Genomic DNA, 18,727 nt, shown 5'->3' on the forward strand with positions numbered 1-18,727 from the left:
CATCTTCTTGTCTAACTCCAGGGAAGATGTTAAATAAGCTAATTTCCCAAAATAGTGGAGTTATCCTTTAAGCCATTTTGAAGGGACGGTTTATGGTCTCAATTGACAATGAGAATGGACAGATAGCAATACTATAAAGTATAGATTTAGCTCTACAAAGAGCCCCATGGACTGTGCAAGTCTGTTTACATATGCTGGTCGTCTAGAGTGATATTAGACGCATCCCAGTGGCCGCCAATGTGTTAAGAGCCGGCAAAGCCCCTTGCTGTGACATCACTAAAGCCACAGACACATGTAAACGTAAACACACACACACACAGGTAGATAATCTCAGCCACGTATCCATAATCACCATGTTGCTGCAGGTACGACACAGTAATAGAAGGGCTGTAACCCACCTTGCTGAGGAGAGGCTGCAGCTTGGTCAGAGCGATGACTGTGGCCTCTATTAACACCTGGCTGTTGTAATTATCTGGTCCCTTCAGACAGCTCTCCAGCCCCTGTGGTGCAGAGGGGGGGAGAGAGAGAGGAGAGAGAGACAGAGGGGGGAGAGAGAGAGAGAGAGACGGAGGGGGAAGAGAAAGAGGAAAGAGAGAGATAGAGAGGCGGAGGGGGGGTGAAGGTGTGTTAAGAGGTGCGTGAGAAAGGGGGAGAGAGAGCAGAAGAGAGAAGGAGAACGAGTGAGGGAGAGAGAGAGGACAGGGTTCACATTATATTAGTGGATTGTAAACCAGAGGATTTATAATGTTTGTGCAGGCACTGCAAAAAAAGAACCACAGATATCCAGCAAGAAAACTAATTGGAAAGTAATTATCAACACTAAGCTAGTGGCACGCATTCAACTACACAGTGTGTGTGTGTGTGTGTGTGTGTGTGTGTGTGTGTGTGTGTGTGTAAAGATTCTGCAAGATTTCTTCCGTCCTCAAATCCTCTTAACCTCCTAAAACCCACATTTATCTTCTCTCTGGGACAGCAGAGCAACACACCATGTTAAAACATTAGAGAGAGAGAGAGAGAGAGAGAGAGAGAGAGAGAGAGAGAGAGAGAGAGAGAGACACCAGAACAAAGGAGACACATATAGAAAAAGGAAGTGAGGGAGAGAAGAGGTAGAGAGGAGAGACAGAGAAGAGAAAGATAGACACAGAAAGCGTGTGAGAGACAGCTATAGAGAGGCCCCGTCCACACGAACGCTGGGTTTAATGTAACCGTGATTGTATGTGCGCAGTTGCACTGTTCGGCCACACACAACCGGGGATTTGCTACACTGCAACCGCGGTCTTTTGAAACCGGTGGCCAGGGTGGAGTTGTGCGGTTTTGCAGTTGCGTGTGGGCATAGCAACCGAGGTTATTCCCAGTGTTTACAGCAGAGCTGTCGCAATTATTCCCCATGTTCACGGCAGACCGCGGGGTAGAGAGATTAGAGCAGAGCCAACTACACCAGTGTTTACAGCAGAGCTGTCCCAAGTAGCGTTATATGAAAATGATTGTAACAAACTTTTGTTCAAAACGTATCGTCTGTGTTGAAGAGTGTTGTGATCGACTGATGTCTGTTGACGCTCAGAGTAAACATGTAGCTGCAGCTAAACTAAACTCATGTGTTGTCAAGTTATTGTTATAACTTATAAGGAACCCAGTCCAGACTGCATCCCCTTAACAATTGTTTGTATTGAGCCGTATTGTATTGTACCCATTCTGCAATCTGTTAAATAACGTTTACATCCATTTCATATCGGTAACGTTACTTCTTCTTCTTCAGTTAATTAATGGCAGATCGCTACCCAACAGGAAGTTTAGTGAGCGTTCAGTCTTTTCTGATTGGTTGAAATGGCCTTCATGTCTGAACAACATCGCCGCCTACTGCTTTGGCATTGTATTACATTGTACTAAATGTATCGGTTGCTGGGTTCCAGCTCTGCCCGTGAGTACGCAGTTATACACGGTTGTCCACCTGTGTTCACCGTGTGGACGGAGTTTTATTTTTTCAAACTTCGGTCATATTAAATCCAAACTCTCGTGTGGACAGGGCCTGGGACAGCAGAGCAACACACCACGTTAAAACATTAGAGAGAGAGAGAGAGAGAGAGAGAGAGAGAGAGAGAGAGAGAGAGAGAGAGAGAGAGAGACACCAGAACAAAGGAGACACATATAGAAAAAGGAAGTGAGGGAGAGAAGAGGTAGAGAGGAGAGACAGAGAAGAGAAAGATAGACACAGAAAGCGTGTGAGAGACAGCTATAGAGAGACAGAGAAGAGAAAGATACACAGAAAGAGTGTGAGAGAGACAGCTAGAGAGAGACAGCTATAGAGAGACAGCGAGAGAGAGAGATAGAGAGAGAGATACCAAGACAGACAGAAACCTTAAAAAAAGGAGACGCATATAGAAAAAGGAAGTGAGGGAGAGAAGAGGTAGAGAGAAGAGAAAGATAGAGAAGAGAAAGAGATACAAAGAGAAGAGAAAGATGGACACAAAGAGTGTGTGTGAGAGAGAGACAGCGAGAGAGAGAGAGACAGATAGATACAGAAAGAGTGTGTGTGAGAGAGAGCGAGAGAGAGAGAACTGACCCGGTCTATGCTGAGCAGGGGGCTGGCCTTGCTGAGGATGCGTATGATCTGTTTGATCTGCCCGTGGCTCACTCTCTTACTGATGCAGCCGAAGACCACCAGGGCCCTGGGCTGGAGGGACGGGTTGTACTGGAACGCAAACCTGGACACACACACAAACACACACACAGGATTACTGTACTTGTGAGGACCTCCAGTGACAAATCAGGCCTCCTGTCGTTACTTTCTTTACACGTGTCAGACTCATCTATCACAGGTTACCCAAAAAGACATATTTGACCATTTGTAAGGGTAACATTACATGATATACTGCTCTGTGTTAATTTCATGTCAGATATACGATGTTTTGCAGGGTGGTGTTGGAACAATGATGTCAGAGGAAGTAGCAGTATGTTAGTATGGAAGTTGCATTATACTGCAAAATGACTCGTCTCTGTACGGATGTGGACGTTTTGACACATTGGCTAGGATGACTTCATAACATAGGTTTCAAGTTCACGTTTAGTTTTATTTGTCGCATATAAGGTACATGTCAATTACAGTGCAATGCTTGGTTCTGTTTGAGCCCCCTGAGATTGTGCTTCATACAGTAAAAAAGTACAGACTAAAGTACAAAATGCAAAAATTAGGTAGGGATGTAGTGCAAATATTTTAGTAATAAATAGATCAAACATGGTGTAGTGTTAAAAGGTGTTTAAAGTGTGTGAAGTGAATGTTAAAGTGTTTAAAGCGAGTGTGTGCAGTGGATGTGTGTGTATGAATGTAGATGGACGGCAGAGTGTCGTACTTCTGTGCCAGCTCTGTCCACTGGTCGAGCCACTTGCATGCTGGGATGTCCCTCATGCAGGCCTGGGGGGGGGCGGAGAAAAACAAGGTCACACGGCGTCAGAGATGTGAAGCGTTCTGGCATAGACTGAACTGAGTGATATGCCCGCGTGCCGCCACTAGGGGCAGAGTGTCATGAGTGAGATTATAGAAGAGCTTCAAGTTAAAAAAAAAAATATATATATATATATAATATATAGATGAATAAATAAGAACATGTCGATTACTCTGTTACTCATCCACTAGTCATTATGAGCAAGTTTCCGTTTGCGTGTTATCAGTACAGGACCATACGATCCAACAACGATTAAATTCTGACAAAGGCAAAGATTCAGTCAATCATAAAATCGTACATTTTCACTATGTTTCGATTCAATTTGATTCAAAACATTTGTGTGTGTGTGAGACTGTGTGAGTGTGTATGAGTGTGTATGAGTGTGTGTGTGCGTGTGTGGGGGGCGACAGTGCCTCGGGAGGTAAAGCAGTCCCCTGGTAATCCGGAGGTTCCCGGTTCGATTCCTGCTCCTCCCGGGCAGTGTGTCGAAGTGTCCTTGAGCAAGACACTTAACCCCTAACTGGGCACCTTGCATGGTCGCCTCAGTCGGTGTGTGAATGTGTGAGTGAATGCGTAAAAGGTGAGGAACAAATTGTAAAGCGTGATATAAATGCAGTCCATCTGTGTGTGTGTGTGTGTGCATGTTTGTGCGTGTGGAGTATAAGCGTGTGTCTGCGCCCCGTCCCCACCTCCATGATCTCCAGCAGGGCCTCGGTGACGGTCTCCAGGGAGGAGAGGGCGAAGGTCTCCCTCTCGTAGGAGCCCGGGGAGAAGGAGCGGTCCCGGTAGCTGGAGCGGAAGGCGATGACGGCGGCAGACTTCACCTTGCTGATGCCGAACAGCAGGTAGAACTTGGGCAGCGAGAACTCAGTCAGGCTCAGCCTCAGCACCTGCTTGGTCTCCTCTGCTTGAGAAATGACGGGAGACAAGCGGCTCGTCAGGTTTAAATTATGGTCAACTAATGGTGATTGATAATGCTCCAAGTGGAGTGCCCTTCACAAAGCAAGTCTCGGTGAAGTGCCTATAAATCACACCACTCCAGATTCGATCTGTCCAAAACGCTAACCATTGCTTTTAACTAATGACTAGAAGACATGTTGCTGTAGTAACACTGGCTGGACTAAAGCGCTGACTACAGCGAACTGCAGCCCAATGCTTTTAGTGTCGGCTAGCCCAGCTAACTAGCCATGTTCTGACCACACTGTAATGCCTCGCCTCCACTAGCCAGGGTTGAGCCGGGCTGTGGCCTGTCTGGCACACAGTGAGATTGTGTCTTTAGAAACTGGCCAAACCTGGCTGGACCCCGGCTGACAGCCACCTTTCACAACAAGGCCAGACCTGAGCCAAAGCCGGCTGGGACTGGTTTAGCTTGTGTACCACAGTTGGTGGTGTGGATTTTGAAAGGGTGCTTAGCAACTGCAGAGAAATGCAATACAGACACAAACCCAACCACACCATACCGAACCTGGCCATGACTAGCCACAGCCAGGCTGAACACAGCTAATGGAGATACAAACCAAACCATACCATGCTAGACCATGGCTAGCCCCAGCCAGGCTGAACATAGCTAATGGAGATACAAACCATACCATACCATGCTAGACCATGACTAGCCCCAGCCAGGCTGAACATAGCTAATGGAGATACAAACCATACCATGCTAGACCATGACTAGCCCCAGCCAGGCTGAACACAGCTAATGGAGATACAAACCAAACCATGCTAGACCATGACTAGCCACAGCCAGGCTGAACACAGCTAATGGAGATACAAACCAAACCATGCTAGACCATGACTAGCCACAGCCAGGCTGAACATAGCTAATGGAGATACAAACCAAACCATGCTAGACCATGACTAGCCCCAGCCAGGCTGAACATAGCTAATGGAGATACAAACCAAACCATGCTAGACCATGGCTAGCCCCAGCCAGGCTGAACACAGCTAATGGAGATACAAACCAAACCATGCTAGACCATGGATAGCCCCAGCCAGGCTGAACATACTGTAGCTAATGGAGACAAGGCATAACTGTTTTATGCTCGGGTTACGTTCGCTGCTCTTACAATTGACTGCATTATAATGCAATGGCAAGGAGCCTTTCCAAATAACTACTTCATTTTACAAACGTGTGATGTCGCTGCACACGAACACATTGCATAAGGGGGGGGGGGGGGGGTCTCACCGCTGAAGTTGAGCTGGGAGCAGGTGCAGAGGGAGTGTATGATGTTGATGACCAGGCCGTGGGTGGAGGCTCTGAGGGACAGGGGCCCGGTGGCCACCAGCAGCGTGACCACGTGGAACAGGTAGGGCAGGTGGGCCGCCACGTCCAGGGAGTTGTTGAAGGAGAGCATCAGCATGTAGCGCGCCAGGATGGCGATGTCGTCCCACATCAGGTGCTGCTCCAGCGTGGGCGTGGGCGACAGGCACGTCTTGTCGATGATCTTGCACATCCGGCCGATGACCTGCCGTCAAGAGAAGGAGGAGGAAACCGATGAGGATATCTGGAGGTCGACCGCCGAGGGAAGTATTGTTCAAAACTAGTTTTAAAAGAGTTTAAAAGGGACAGTTTAGGATTTTTAGGAGCCTATCTTTTTGGTCACTGCACAAGCCCATAGTTTCCGTTGTCCTCTTTGAGGGTAGCAGCCTCGTGTTAGCATGTCTTAGTCATCTTAGTATCTAATAATGAAACTATTTCTCTTTTAAATCGCACAAAAAACCATTCCATATTGTAGCGGGGAATCAACAGCATCAAATACACTGCCAGTGTCACTGGTCATGCGCTTGCCTGTGTAAACAGGAAGCAGGTGCAGTGAAGTCCTGGACGTAAGTGAACTAGCCTACTGCAAAGTACGCAACACGGTGGAAAACTGGTCAAAGATTTTTTTAAAGATTAATTTTTTAGCGTTTATCGCTTTATTCTACTGGGCAGTCCAGTAGAGAGAGAGGGAGGAGGAACGGGAGACAGAGTGGGGGGAAGACATTAGGCAAATAACGACGGGTTCGGGAATCGAACCCGGGTCGGCTGTGCCGCGGCTGAGCGCGCTATGTGGTTCGCCACTGGGGCGCCCTAAAGATATTCAAATCACCACTGTGTGGTGAAATGAGTTTGGTCAATTATAAGTCCCATTGTTGTGGGTATAATATGTTTACTTGGCTCCATTGTCATGTCAGAAGAAACACTATTTTCTATGCATATGGTGCACAGCAGCGCCTAAGTGTTGTTTATGATGTTATTCTTGTTTAGTTTCAGCACAGCAGCACCTAGGTGTTGTTTATGATGTTATTCTTGTTTAGTTTCAGCACAGCAGCACCTAGGTGTTGTTTATTAGCAGCAACTTGGTGTCGTCTGTGCTCTAGGCACCGTGGTCTTAATGCTTTCTGAACTTCCGTGACATTTCTTCTCCCCAGAAGACGTCCACCGTTTGGTAAATTTTTGTTCACACCCTTCAACCCCCCACAGCATCCTCCATGACACTTATATTTAATTCACAACATACTGTACTTGTGTTAAACCTTGTTTCATACATGGTCTCCCTTTTTTTTCTCCATACTTTTTAGCCGGTGCGTGACACTATTTTTAATGCATAAGACAAGATCGTAGTAGTGGCTAATGCTATATCTGTCAAGAAGAAGAAGTCATTGGCTCAAGTCTCGGGTGACAAAGAGGCCAAGAGACCCAGACAAAGCTCCTGTTGTGCTCCACAGGCTGTCAGCCGTGACATCAGGAGAGGCTGGCACATGCCAACCACACAGACATGTGGATAACACTAATGTAAGAGCAGGGGAACGTGGCAAAACGACATCGCACACAGTTACGAACTGAATCTCCTTAAATCTATACTAATAATTTATGTTTTTAAGATTCTGCAAGAATCATAGAGGCGATCCGACACGTGCGACTCAAATGGAGACTTTGTTCGGCTGCTCTTCGGCAAAACATCTTCACAATGGCCTTACAGTGCCTTCCATAATAGGAGCCAGGGCCTGGCTTTTCTATTGTGCGTCTGGGCTGTGTGTGTTGTGTTTGTTTATCTCGTAGCAGGGTGGATTGGGATAGAGAACACACAGATAGATGATGGATGCTGAGTGGACAAGTTTGTCGCTTTGGATACTTTAAGTCAGGGAAAAAGGGAGGGATTGACTGTTTCGGAGACATTTGCTGATTTGGTAAGTATTTCTGATTCAATTTGATGTGTTATATACTTTCTTCTTTTATAAAAACAGATGGTAATAATAATTACTTTCCCTCACTGAATCATTTGCCTCATTATCACAATAAGTTGAATTAATAATATATTTGTATCTTCTAATTGAATTAATAATATCTCTAAGATGTCCCAAATTACAAAATTGGACACAGTTGAAATTCTGATTGAACCATATTGTGACAGAGTGTAGAAGTAACTGGTTTAGTCTCTCTGCTCACTTCGCCGAGGATGAGGACAGTGACGTCATACTGGAACACCGAAAGAAAGCTTAGAGATTCACCATCTTAACTTTGTGACAGAGTTATTCACCACACGAGCGTCTGAAAACTGTGTTTGTATTTGTGTAATTTGATCAAAAAGAATAACGTTAGCTCATAATATGTATGATACGGTTATAATAGACAGTATTGGAAGGTAAATAAAGAGTGTCTGCGCGACAGAATGAGGCTGTGACCAGGAAGGACATCTCTACTGTGTCAAACAGGAAACACTGACCGAGAAGTGGTGGTGGAGCCGCTTTAGAAGCAAACACTTCAGAGTGTCTGAGAACGTTATGGGGATATTGGCCGTTTGTCACGTTCGTGGATCTTACAAAACAACAGAAACTACATCAAGAATGTTTTTTGTTGAATAAAAGTAACTCTGTCGTATAAACCCGAGGTGGTGGGATGTATGTGGAGCCACCGTTGTCCTATAAACCCGAGGTGGTGGGATGTATGTGGAGCCACCGTTGTCCTATAAACCCGAGGTAGTGGGATGTATGTGGAGCCACCGTTGTCCTATAAACCCGAGGTAGTGGGATGTATGTGGAGCCACCGTTGTCCTATAAACCCGAGGTAGTGGGATGTATGTGGAGCCACCGTTGTCCTATAAACCCGAGGTGGTGGGATGTATGTGGAGCCACCGTTGTCCTATAAACCCGAGGTAGTGGGATGTATGTGGAGCCACCGTTGTCCTATAAACCCGAGGTAGTGGGATGTATGTGGAGCCACCGTTGTCCTATAAACCCGAGGTAGTGGGATGTATGTGGAGCCACCGTTGTCCTATAAACCCGAGGTAGTGGGATGTATGTGGAGCCACCGTTGTCCTATAAACCCGAGGTGGTGGGATGTATGTGGAGCCACCGTTGTCCTATAAACCCGAGGTGGTGGGATGTATGTGGAGCCACCGTTGTCCTATAAACCCGAGGTAGTGGGATGTATGTGGAGCCACCGTTGTCCTATAAACCCGAGGTGGTGGGATGTATGTGGAGCCACCGTTGTCCTATAAACCCGAGGTGGTGGGATGTATGTGGAGCCACCGTTGTCCTATAAACCCGAGGTGGTGGGATGTATGTGCTCGGACTGTCAAGCCGCACCTTGCTGGACACCAGCTTGACGTTCCCTGAAGCCAGAGCCACCGCGGTATCAGCCATGACCTCTGCCTTGATGGAGCCCAGGCCCCCCGTGGCGCTGGTCTTGATGAAACTGTCCAGCACCACGTCCAGCAGGTCCGTTATCTGAGGGCACAGAGGTCACAAAGGTCAAAACACACCTGACATAAGAGACACCCGTGTCATTACCTATTCCTTCCCTGCTGACTAGAACATTCTAGGATACACCGTTACACTTGAGGAAAGGACATCATCTGCACTGCAGTCTGTCGTGTGACATACAATTTCATACAGAAAACGGTTGTACAATACGAGAAGCATAAAGTCCTACTTATTTAAGTGCTATTACAGTTCAAACAAGTCGTTCCGTGTTGCCTGTAAAAACCTGGTGAACTCTCTCTGTGGGATTGCCTCCCCGCTTTGTGAACCCATCCTTCCTCATAAGCCTTACATGGGGAGGTTTACTGGGCTTGGAGGCATTTCACGATGCATTAAGTAAATGCAGGCCATCTTCCAGGGTTCCCAGGCAGGGGAGGGGAGGGGAGGCTGTGCAATTAACATGAAGGTTGGTACAGAGCCTAGAGCCAACTCCAACTCCTGAAAATAAGGTCCTCTTTCAACCTCTTGCGATTAGCCTATTTTAGATCCCTGCCCGTGCTATTTCTAATCACACAAGTGTTTTTTTAATTGGTGAAAAAAAAAAGTTTTCAAACAAAGTCGTGGCGTCGTCCCCCCTGCCCCATACCTGTCCCAGGCTGCCCCAGATCTTGGCCTGGATGGAGGGGTACATCTGCTTCTCGTTGATCGTCATGGTGATGAGCTTGTCGAGGATGGCGGTGACGCGCTGGCGCTTGGCGTCGTCGTTGTGCTTACAGAAGCGCACCAGGTTGAGGAGCCACGGGGTCATGTACTCCAGACACAGGTGCTTCAGCTCGATACCTGGTACCACACACACACACACACACACACACATAGATAAGATAAGATATTCCTTTATTGATCCCCTTGGGGAAATTCAGGCGTCATAGCAGCATGGGGGAGGGGAGGTACAGGCATGGGCATGGCAATAGTAGAAAGACTTAGTCAATATAGTCAATACAATTATAGTAAAGATAAAAATAAGCAGTATAAACAATATAATGAACTTTGATTATAAGAATATGAGCAAGTAAGCAGTATAATCAAAGGTGCAGATGCGGGTCTGTATGCATCAGTTATATTATACATTACAATAAATATGGCCAATAACACTTAGAATGTGAATATATACTGTACTATGAGTAAGAGTAAAGTATATGTAATACGTTATACATTGTAGTGCGTGCAGGTTAGGTGAGTAAGAGTCAGACACACTTAGTGATCAGACATTCAGACATTAGTTATCTGGATGCTGGCAGCGGTCCCTGCCCACTGTTGTAGCACGATTACACCAGCGGGTACAAGTCGAGCACACAGACAAGGACAGACACACAGAGGAGCACACACACAGACAAGGACAGACACACAGAGGAGCACACACACAGACAAGGACAGACACACAGAGGAGCACACACACAGACAAGGACAGACACACAGAGGAGCACACACACAGAAGGACAGACACACAGAGGAGCACACACACAGACAAGGACAGACACACAGAGGAGCACACACACAGACAAGGACAGACACACAGAGGAGCACACACACAGAAGGACAGACACACAGGGGAGCACACACACAGGAGGACAGACACACAGAGGAGCACACACACAGAAGGACAGACACACAGGGGAGCACACACACAGAAGGACAGACACACAGGGGAGCACACACACAGGAGGACAGACACACAGAGGAGCACACACACAGAAGGACAGACACACACAGGAGCACACACACAGAAGGACAGACACACAGAGGAGCACACACACAGAAGGACACACACACAGGAGCACACACACAGAAGGACAGACACACACAGGAGCACATACACAGAAGGACAGACACACAGAGGAGCACACACACAGAAGGACAGTCACACAGAGGAGCACACACACAGAAGGACAGTCACACAGAGGAGCACACACACAGAAGGACACACACACAGAGGAGCACACACACAGAAGGACACACACGTACAGTGAGATACCATCAGGTCCTCTGCCCTTGCTGCAGTGATAAAGCGCCTCAGCTGCAACGTGGGGATGAATGACATGGCAGGGAGACTGCGGGCCACAGCTCAACGCACCCTGACGGATAAGGCAATCAAGTCGTCCCACCCCCAAAAAACGAATAGCTTATACATCAACTGGTCATGACATGTTGATGTGGATCGTTTTGTGTGTGCGTGCACTTGTGCGTGTGTGTGTGTGTGTGTGTGAGCTGTGTGTGGGTGGTTATCGAGTGAAAAACAAGTGCGTCCGTAACAGAAAATAAAATGCCTATGTGTGTGTGTGTGTGACAGAGAGAGAGTGTGAGAGAGTGAAAGGGAAGTGCGGTGGTACATGATACTTGTAGACAGCGAGGAGATGGAGTGTGTGTTTATTTGCACGCGACTGCACACACAGTGCTCCTGCACGCCCGCCCCGCCCACGACCTGCCAGGTCACTTAAGAGACACTCACTGGACTTGCTGAAGCCGGAGATGCACTCCTCCAGGAACTCCAGCGTGAGGTGGGGCTCGTTGGCCGCCAGCGTCTTGCTGATGGACACGATGAACAGGGTGTTGTTGGCCGGGATGCAGAGGCCCGACGTCTCCAGCAGCTGGCCCTCGATCTTCAGGTTGAAGGTGCAGGTCAGAGCGCACAGCAGGTTGTAGGCTGCAGACCTGGAGGTCACGTTAGATTAGACTCAAACAGTGGGGGGGGGGGGGGTGACAGTGGCTCAGGAGGTAGAGCGACCATCCGGTGATCAATTTACAATTTGGTCATTTAGCGGACGCTTTTATCCAAAGCGACAACAACAAGTCACCAGGAGGGGTACATCTCTGCCAGCTAAGGGTCAGTGGCGTTGTTCGTCGAGTAATATCGAGCTTGAGTGTTACACTCTGAGTGCTTAGTAGTGTATAGACATTATTATCAGAAGGTTCCCGGTTGGATCCCGGCTCCTCCCGGGCAGTGTGTGTGTCCAAGAGCCCTTTGAGCGAGACACTTAACACCCTAACTGCTCCATCGGTTATTTAATTTCAAACCTTTATTTAAACTCGAAAGGCAACTGAGGTTTCCCCTCATTTACAGTCATGTCAAGTGTACATACAGAGTTACCCCCCCCCCCCCAAAAAGCATATAAAATCACAGCATATAAAATCATAACAATAAGACAAGTAAGGATAACAATCAATTAAAACATGTAAAACTTGATTGACAAAGGTTGGAGATTGGTGAGTGAATGGGTGAGTGAATGTGTGAGTGAATGTGTGAGTGAATGTGTGAGTGAATGGGTGAGTGAATGGGTGAGTGAATGTGTGAGTGAATGGGTGAGTGAATGTGTGAGTGAATGGGTGAGTGAATGTGTGAGTGAATGGGTGAGTGAATGGGTGAGTGAATGGGTGAGTGAATGGGTGAGTGTGAGGCGTAAGGTGTAAAGCGCTTTTGATGAAAAGCACTATATAAATGCTGTCCATTTACCAAATGCATTGTCATTATACAGCACAGTACAATGAAAAGAACTTCTTCTGAAACAGGAGGGAAGACTAGCAGTCAATAAATTGGCATTGAATGGGAGCCGTGATAAAACAATAAACAAACGATAAACCCATCTGTCATTTACCAGGGCCAGGGGGGAGGAATGGTAATTCAGAAATCAAACATTTTAGATTTGATTTAGTAACAGCCTGGTGCTGCGGTATCTGGATCGTAGGTATGAGCAAAACTCAAACTAAATTGCTATTAGATATCGACTGGGAACTATCCGACCCAGCCCATCTCACAGCGCTGTCACCAACCGCTCCTTTCCAGAATCTTTACCTCATGGAGGTTGGCGTGCCTGTCCCCTCTCATTAGGCGCTTTGTTAAACGCGCTGTGCTAGAAACCTGGCACTGTTCCGTAGCATCGCTTGCACACAGTATGGATTCGCAAGGGAATCCTTTCCTTGTTAATTTGCCTCGAATGTGAAGTATTTCCTGTCGTTTTCTTTGTCAATCAAAACCGGTCGCAGAGGCTCCGCAATCCGCCCCCACCGCTGTCTTTAGGAAGATCAAAGAGAGATCCACTAACTATGTTAAGAGGAGTGAGTGAGTGAGTGTCATATAGATATCTGCCATAGAGATATCTGCCATAGAGATATCTGCCATAGAGATATCTGCCATAGAGATATCTGCCATAGAGATATCTGCCATAGAGATATCTGCCATAAAGATATCTGCCATAGAGATATCTGCCATAAAGATATCTGCCATAGAGATATCTGCCATAGAGATATCTGCCATAAAGATATCTGCCATAGAGATATCTGCCATAGAGATATCTGCCATAAAGATATCTGCCATAGAGATATCTGCCATAGAGATATCTGCCATAGAGATATCTGCCATAGAGATATCTGCCATAAAGATATCTGCCATAGAGATATCTGCCATAAAGATATCTGCCATAGAGATATCTCCAATATAATGGAGCTCGGTTACATTTGGAAAAACTCAAAAGCAATGTCTCTTTCCAGAAATCATGACCCGGTTAACTCAAGGTAATCCTCAGACCTCGTTGTGAGCAGTTTCACGTAGGAACTATTTTCTACCGAAGCACACCCCCATTCATCACAGTGGAACAGAATGCTACAGTGGACTGACCTGAGGCTGGGGTCGGAGCTGCCCAGGTTGAGCAGGGCGATGTTGAGCAGGGTGCCGGGGACGTCCTTGGGCCTGATCTTGGTGTGCTGGGGGATGGAGTCCGGCTGCGACAGCTCCCAGCGTGTGCGGATGTGGATGATGGACTGGACGATGGCGTCGCACTCCTGGTGCATGAAGGTGAGCGGCGTGCCCTGGTTGGCCATGGTCAGCGTGAACTGGCTCTCGTCCACCAGGCAGATCTCCTCGATCTCCGACGCGTAGTAGACGTCGTTGAGGAACACCGGCTGGCCCAGGACGCGCGTGCGCTCTGCCGACGTCACCTGCACCGCCGTGGAGCCCACCTGACGGGGAGGAGAGGCGTGGAAGATTACCGTACTGACCGACCCCAGACTGACCAGAGTCTCTTCAGTCATACCTTCCTTGGATATAAATCAACTCGTGATCTAGATGTTACCATTGTGGAAAATTCCCTTCATGGCTTTTTATTAACACCTCCCTTCCTCCTTCCTGTGCCCTCACCTATCACCCTCACCCCTCACCTATCACCTCTCACCTGGTCAATCCCTTCCCCCGCCCCCTTCCTTTGTCTGAGATAAGTTTATAAGGTGAACTGACAAGAAAGTCACAGAGCTTCACCCAATTCTCCTGGACAGAGAACGTCAAATCCTCTACCAAAACTCCGAAACTAACTTGTATTCGATTTACCATGTTTTAAAAATACATTTGTATCAACCAAGATGATTTGATCACACGCATAATTACCCTCTCTGGTTCCACAACACCACCCAACTAATCTTCACTAAGCCTGGATGCCTCTTTGAACGTGCCCGCTTCTTTTTTCAGTAGTTTGACTGTTAATGTTGTCGACCTGTCGCAGTGGTGTGCTTCACATACTATGCGCAGCGTGTCTTTGAGAACATCAATGTCATCCTCTTGTCAAACTTTGCACTGCTTAGCAAATAGCAACGTCAATGATGTATGGCTCCTTGCACCTCGCGCTCTGTATACTAGCGATGCCCGCGGCCACGATCCTACTGTTTGATTGTGAAAGAAGAGAGGTCCTATCGGAGCAAAGCCTGAGTCAATCATTCTGTCTAAACCCTTTAGCTGCGGATAATCTTCAGCCTTGAGCCTTCATTTCCATAAGGGGCTTAATAAAGTCTCTTATCCATCTGGTAGAAACGAAAGACAAACATTCTTTATTTCCTCATTCAAACATGACATGCAACAGGTCTGGGGTCAGATTTTAAACCTAGAGTGTTGCTACTACATGCGCCTTAGCGTAGGCGAGCCAGCGAAACGCCCCCACTGCGACATTACCTTAATGGAGACCTTGGTGTCTTTGTGGGCCAGCTTGAGGGCGTTGTGGAAAACCTTCAGGTCTTCCTCCAGGGCCAGCGTGGCCGCGGGCAGCTTCTGCTGGTCGGGCTCGATGTGTTCGGCGAGCCGGGCCGGGGAGTCGATGAACTGGAGCCTCTTGCTGCCCTTCAGGCCCGTCAGCAGCCTCTCGTGGTACTTGGTGTACTCCCGCACCCAGGTGTTGCAGTTGTACACGTAGACGGCAGCCACGTTCTCGTAGGCGAAGCCCGGGAAGACCACAAACCACTTGGAGAGGAAGTCTGTCTTGAAGCGGTTGCTGGGCCCCACGTGGGTCAGGTCCACCACGATCTCGTAGGGCTTGGCGTAGTAGGGCTTGAGGGTCAGGAGCACGTGGTAGATGAGGAGGTCGCCGTTGATTTGACCCGTTTTGAACCTAAAAGAAAAGGGTCAAAGGTCAGCTAAATTGAAAAGCTTCTGTCTTAAGGGGATGTTTTGAATCTGACCGGTAAGTCTGCTTAACACTGACTATGTGCTAATCATCAAACCGTGAAAGAGAGACGAAAGAGTTAGACCAAGGCCATTTCCTGAGGCAGGTTTCTGAGAAACTAAATTGCACACCAACATACTCTGCAAGAAGTATACATGTCTTTCTTTGTCTCTTTTCTTACAGAATGTGATTAACGTACGTTCTACATCAGAGGAGGCGTGAGCAGGCCCAGAATAACCCGTCCAAAAAGAGCCCCGGAGAGGAGACAGGAAGCGCACGCTCAGAGCATCTCAACAGTCACTTTGCTACAGGTGTCTCCTCTCTCCGCTTCTCACAGCCAGGACCCGCCAGCTTTCACATCACCAGCCACCAGGAGAGCGAGGTAAGTGCTGCCCACACAGGCCTACCCAGAACAGCTTGTATTTTGTATGAACATGTTACTAATTAAATGTGAAATACTGCAATGCAGAAAGTAGAAAATACATTTTTAAATCAAGTCGTGTTATTTAGGGTATTAGCAGTGGAGGAGTGGACCAAGAGTATACACTGCATTAGAATTGACATTGAGAAACGTAGTGGTAAGTTGAGGCTCATTAATTAACAGCAAGTTGAGAGGCGCTGCTGTGTGACAGTGAGAATCAGACTTATCAAGGCTAATTAACATGGAAATTAGGGAAGCACACAGTTTCGATTAAAACTCCCCTCTGAGTTGCAGCGAGATCAACCGATTCCAGCTTCCCACTGCAGCAGTCAAGGAGCAAATTGATTAAACCGTGAAAACATTACAGCTATTAAGATATTTCAATATTGCTCTCATAAGATCTACACGTCCGTTGCCGTTTTGAAAACTTTAAAATCAGGTTTCTTTCCATTCCAGAGCACAATGGAAAGTTCCAGAATCTGTCTCTGCCTGTTCCTCCTGTCGCTGCGTCGTGTCGCGGCGAATCCAGACGCCGTGACGTCAGGGCGGCCCGACGTCGACAACCGAACGGAAGGCCAGGGGGGCGACTGGACAACGACTCTCTTCTCCGACATCCTGAACAACGCCACGGGCGCCGGCTGCCTGATCGACGCCCAGACGGGGCTGATCGCCGTGGCCTCGGCCGGGGGACTGATCCTCTGCCTGCTGGCCTCCACCCTGGTGCTGGCCTGCCAGGTGTGCTACCTGCAGCGCCGCGTCCGAGCCCCCCGCGCCACCCGCGGGAACGCGGACCTGGTGAGCGGCACGGGCTACTGGGGCACCGACCAGCCGGCGGCGGGGGGTCTGGTGGGTCTGGTGGGGCCGTGCGACGCCAGCGTCATGCTGGAGGAGGTGAGGGCCGACAGGGACAAGGAGAAGGAGGCGGAGGGGGAGGAAGCGGCAGGGGGTGCCCAATCGATGGAATTTGATTCGGAGGAAACGCCCGTAGATATGGCGAGTTCCACGTCCAGGGACTCCTGTCTGGGCCTCCCGAGGGATCTGGAGGACATGCCCCTGGTGGTGTGACGGACGACACCAGATCCACAGGCAGGAGCTGAACTCCACTAATGCCTCGTCTCCACTAGCCAGGGTCTAGCCATGCTGTGGCCTGTCTGGCACACAGTGAGCGTATTTAAGACAGCCCTAGTTAATACCAGCCAGGCTCAACAGAGCTATTGGAGACAAGGCACAAGATGTCAGGCCGGCTAAGAACTAGTCTTCAACGTCAACAGCTCAAGACCACCACAGAATATTTAATCCACAGGAGTTATATTATAGTCAGTCTGCCAGCAGTCTTTCTCCGTTTCAGAACGCCCAACTCTCCTACAGACTTGCTATTATAACCTGCTATTTCCTTAACTCTCCTTGTTTGTACGTATATACAGTGTATCTATAAAAATGTATTTGTTCAAATACCAAATAAAGAGCTGTTTCAAGTGTCAATGGCTCTCTTGTGTTAAGAATAAAAGGCTGATGGCTTTAGTGAATGGTTATACTAAAGGAGATGGCGGTGAAAGGGAGGCTACACAATTCATCACTCACACACAGTATGAAACGAATCGCATGGCTCTCTCCTTCATGGGCTCAGCTGAGATAAAGAGAATTTAGCCTGATAAAGAGGGTGCTAAGCCAGGGCCATTATATGTTGGCCTGAAGCAAGATATACATGTCATTAATTAACGTCTATAAGCTGAATTACTATTATCTAAACTAAAAGCATGTGTCTAACAAGCATGACAATGTCTAAAAAGGAACAATGTCTAAGATTTAACAGTGAAACTGTGTCATTGATGGCTGAAAATGACGGAACATCTTGCATTGTTAATTTAAGACCAAGTTAGAAACACAATGGACTGCATGTATAGCGCAGTAATTAGGTATTCAGTCATTTAATTAAGTGACTGAATTAATGAATAAATGATTGCTGCTAACTCCAAATCAATATGCCACAAGGCTGTCACTATACATAAGGGTTTGTGCGTAATTCATCTGCCTCTGCCTTAAAAAACCCTCTGAGACCCACACTCTCATTTTGTGTGTGTGTGTGTGTGTGTGTGGGGGGGGGGGGGGATAGCAGGTCAACAGTAGATGCCACATAGAGGTAGTAAATATCATATGTGATTATCACAATAGACCTGTTCGCTGTCCACGTCAGACTCTGTGTGCGAGCGCATCAAGGGAGCAAAAGGAACATAATCCTGGTCAGAACAACGGGGCAGACTACAATTTATTTGCATTTGTTAGCCATGCTAGCGATCTAAACAATCAATCCATGCCAAAGCTAGATATGTAAAAGGTGAAAGACTCACACTCATGCTGATTTGGCAAAATGACATCCAGCCGTTTTCGTTTGAAACAACTTTTAGTCAGGGGAGTGTCATGGTTTCTCCATAGATAGAGCCCTGTCGTATTCTTTTAGCGCAGGTCCGGGGCAACTGAGTCACGTGACTCAGTTGGTATTGCTGATTGGCTCGAACACGGTATGTTTGTATATGCAGCGAACAGGTCTATAGGTCACAATAAGTCATTTTATCTTAAAAAGATTCAATTTTAAAAACAATCTTAAATTGTATTTAACACTGTATTTTGTATTTTGTTTTGTTTTTTTGTTTTCCGTTTCTTTGCTTGCATGTAATTTTAGCCATCTTAATTGTTAGTTTCATTGTGTA

General features: G+C 47.4%; 1 protein-coding gene across 2 annotated transcripts in view; it reads right to left on the reverse strand.

The window, feature by feature from the left end:
• Nucleotides 1–18,727, reverse strand: part of nf1a (neurofibromin 1a) — a 255,630-nt gene that overhangs the window by 31,626 nt on the left and 205,277 nt on the right. For both annotated transcript variants that reach the window (XM_084328075.1, XM_084328074.1), the window contains exons 36-45: nt 15,112–15,544; nt 13,792–14,132; nt 11,629–11,831; nt 9,769–9,962; nt 9,009–9,149; nt 5,626–5,905; nt 4,130–4,344; nt 3,348–3,409; nt 2,561–2,702; nt 399–500 (exon numbers count right to left, since the gene is read on the reverse strand). In XM_084328075.1, the coding sequence (XP_084184201.1) occupies nt 399–500; nt 2,561–2,702; nt 3,348–3,409; nt 4,130–4,344; nt 5,626–5,905; nt 9,009–9,149; nt 9,769–9,962; nt 11,629–11,831; nt 13,792–14,132; nt 15,112–15,544 (2,113 nt within the window). The remainder of the gene's footprint in view (nt 1–398; nt 501–2,560; nt 2,703–3,347; nt 3,410–4,129; nt 4,345–5,625; nt 5,906–9,008; nt 9,150–9,768; nt 9,963–11,628; nt 11,832–13,791; nt 14,133–15,111; nt 15,545–18,727) is intronic.

This window comes from Notolepis coatsorum (assembly GCF_963971535.1).
Source record: "Notolepis coatsorum genome assembly, chromosome: 1".
In the NCBI taxonomy this organism is placed as follows: Eukaryota; Metazoa; Chordata; class Actinopteri; order Aulopiformes; family Paralepididae; genus Notolepis; species Notolepis coatsorum.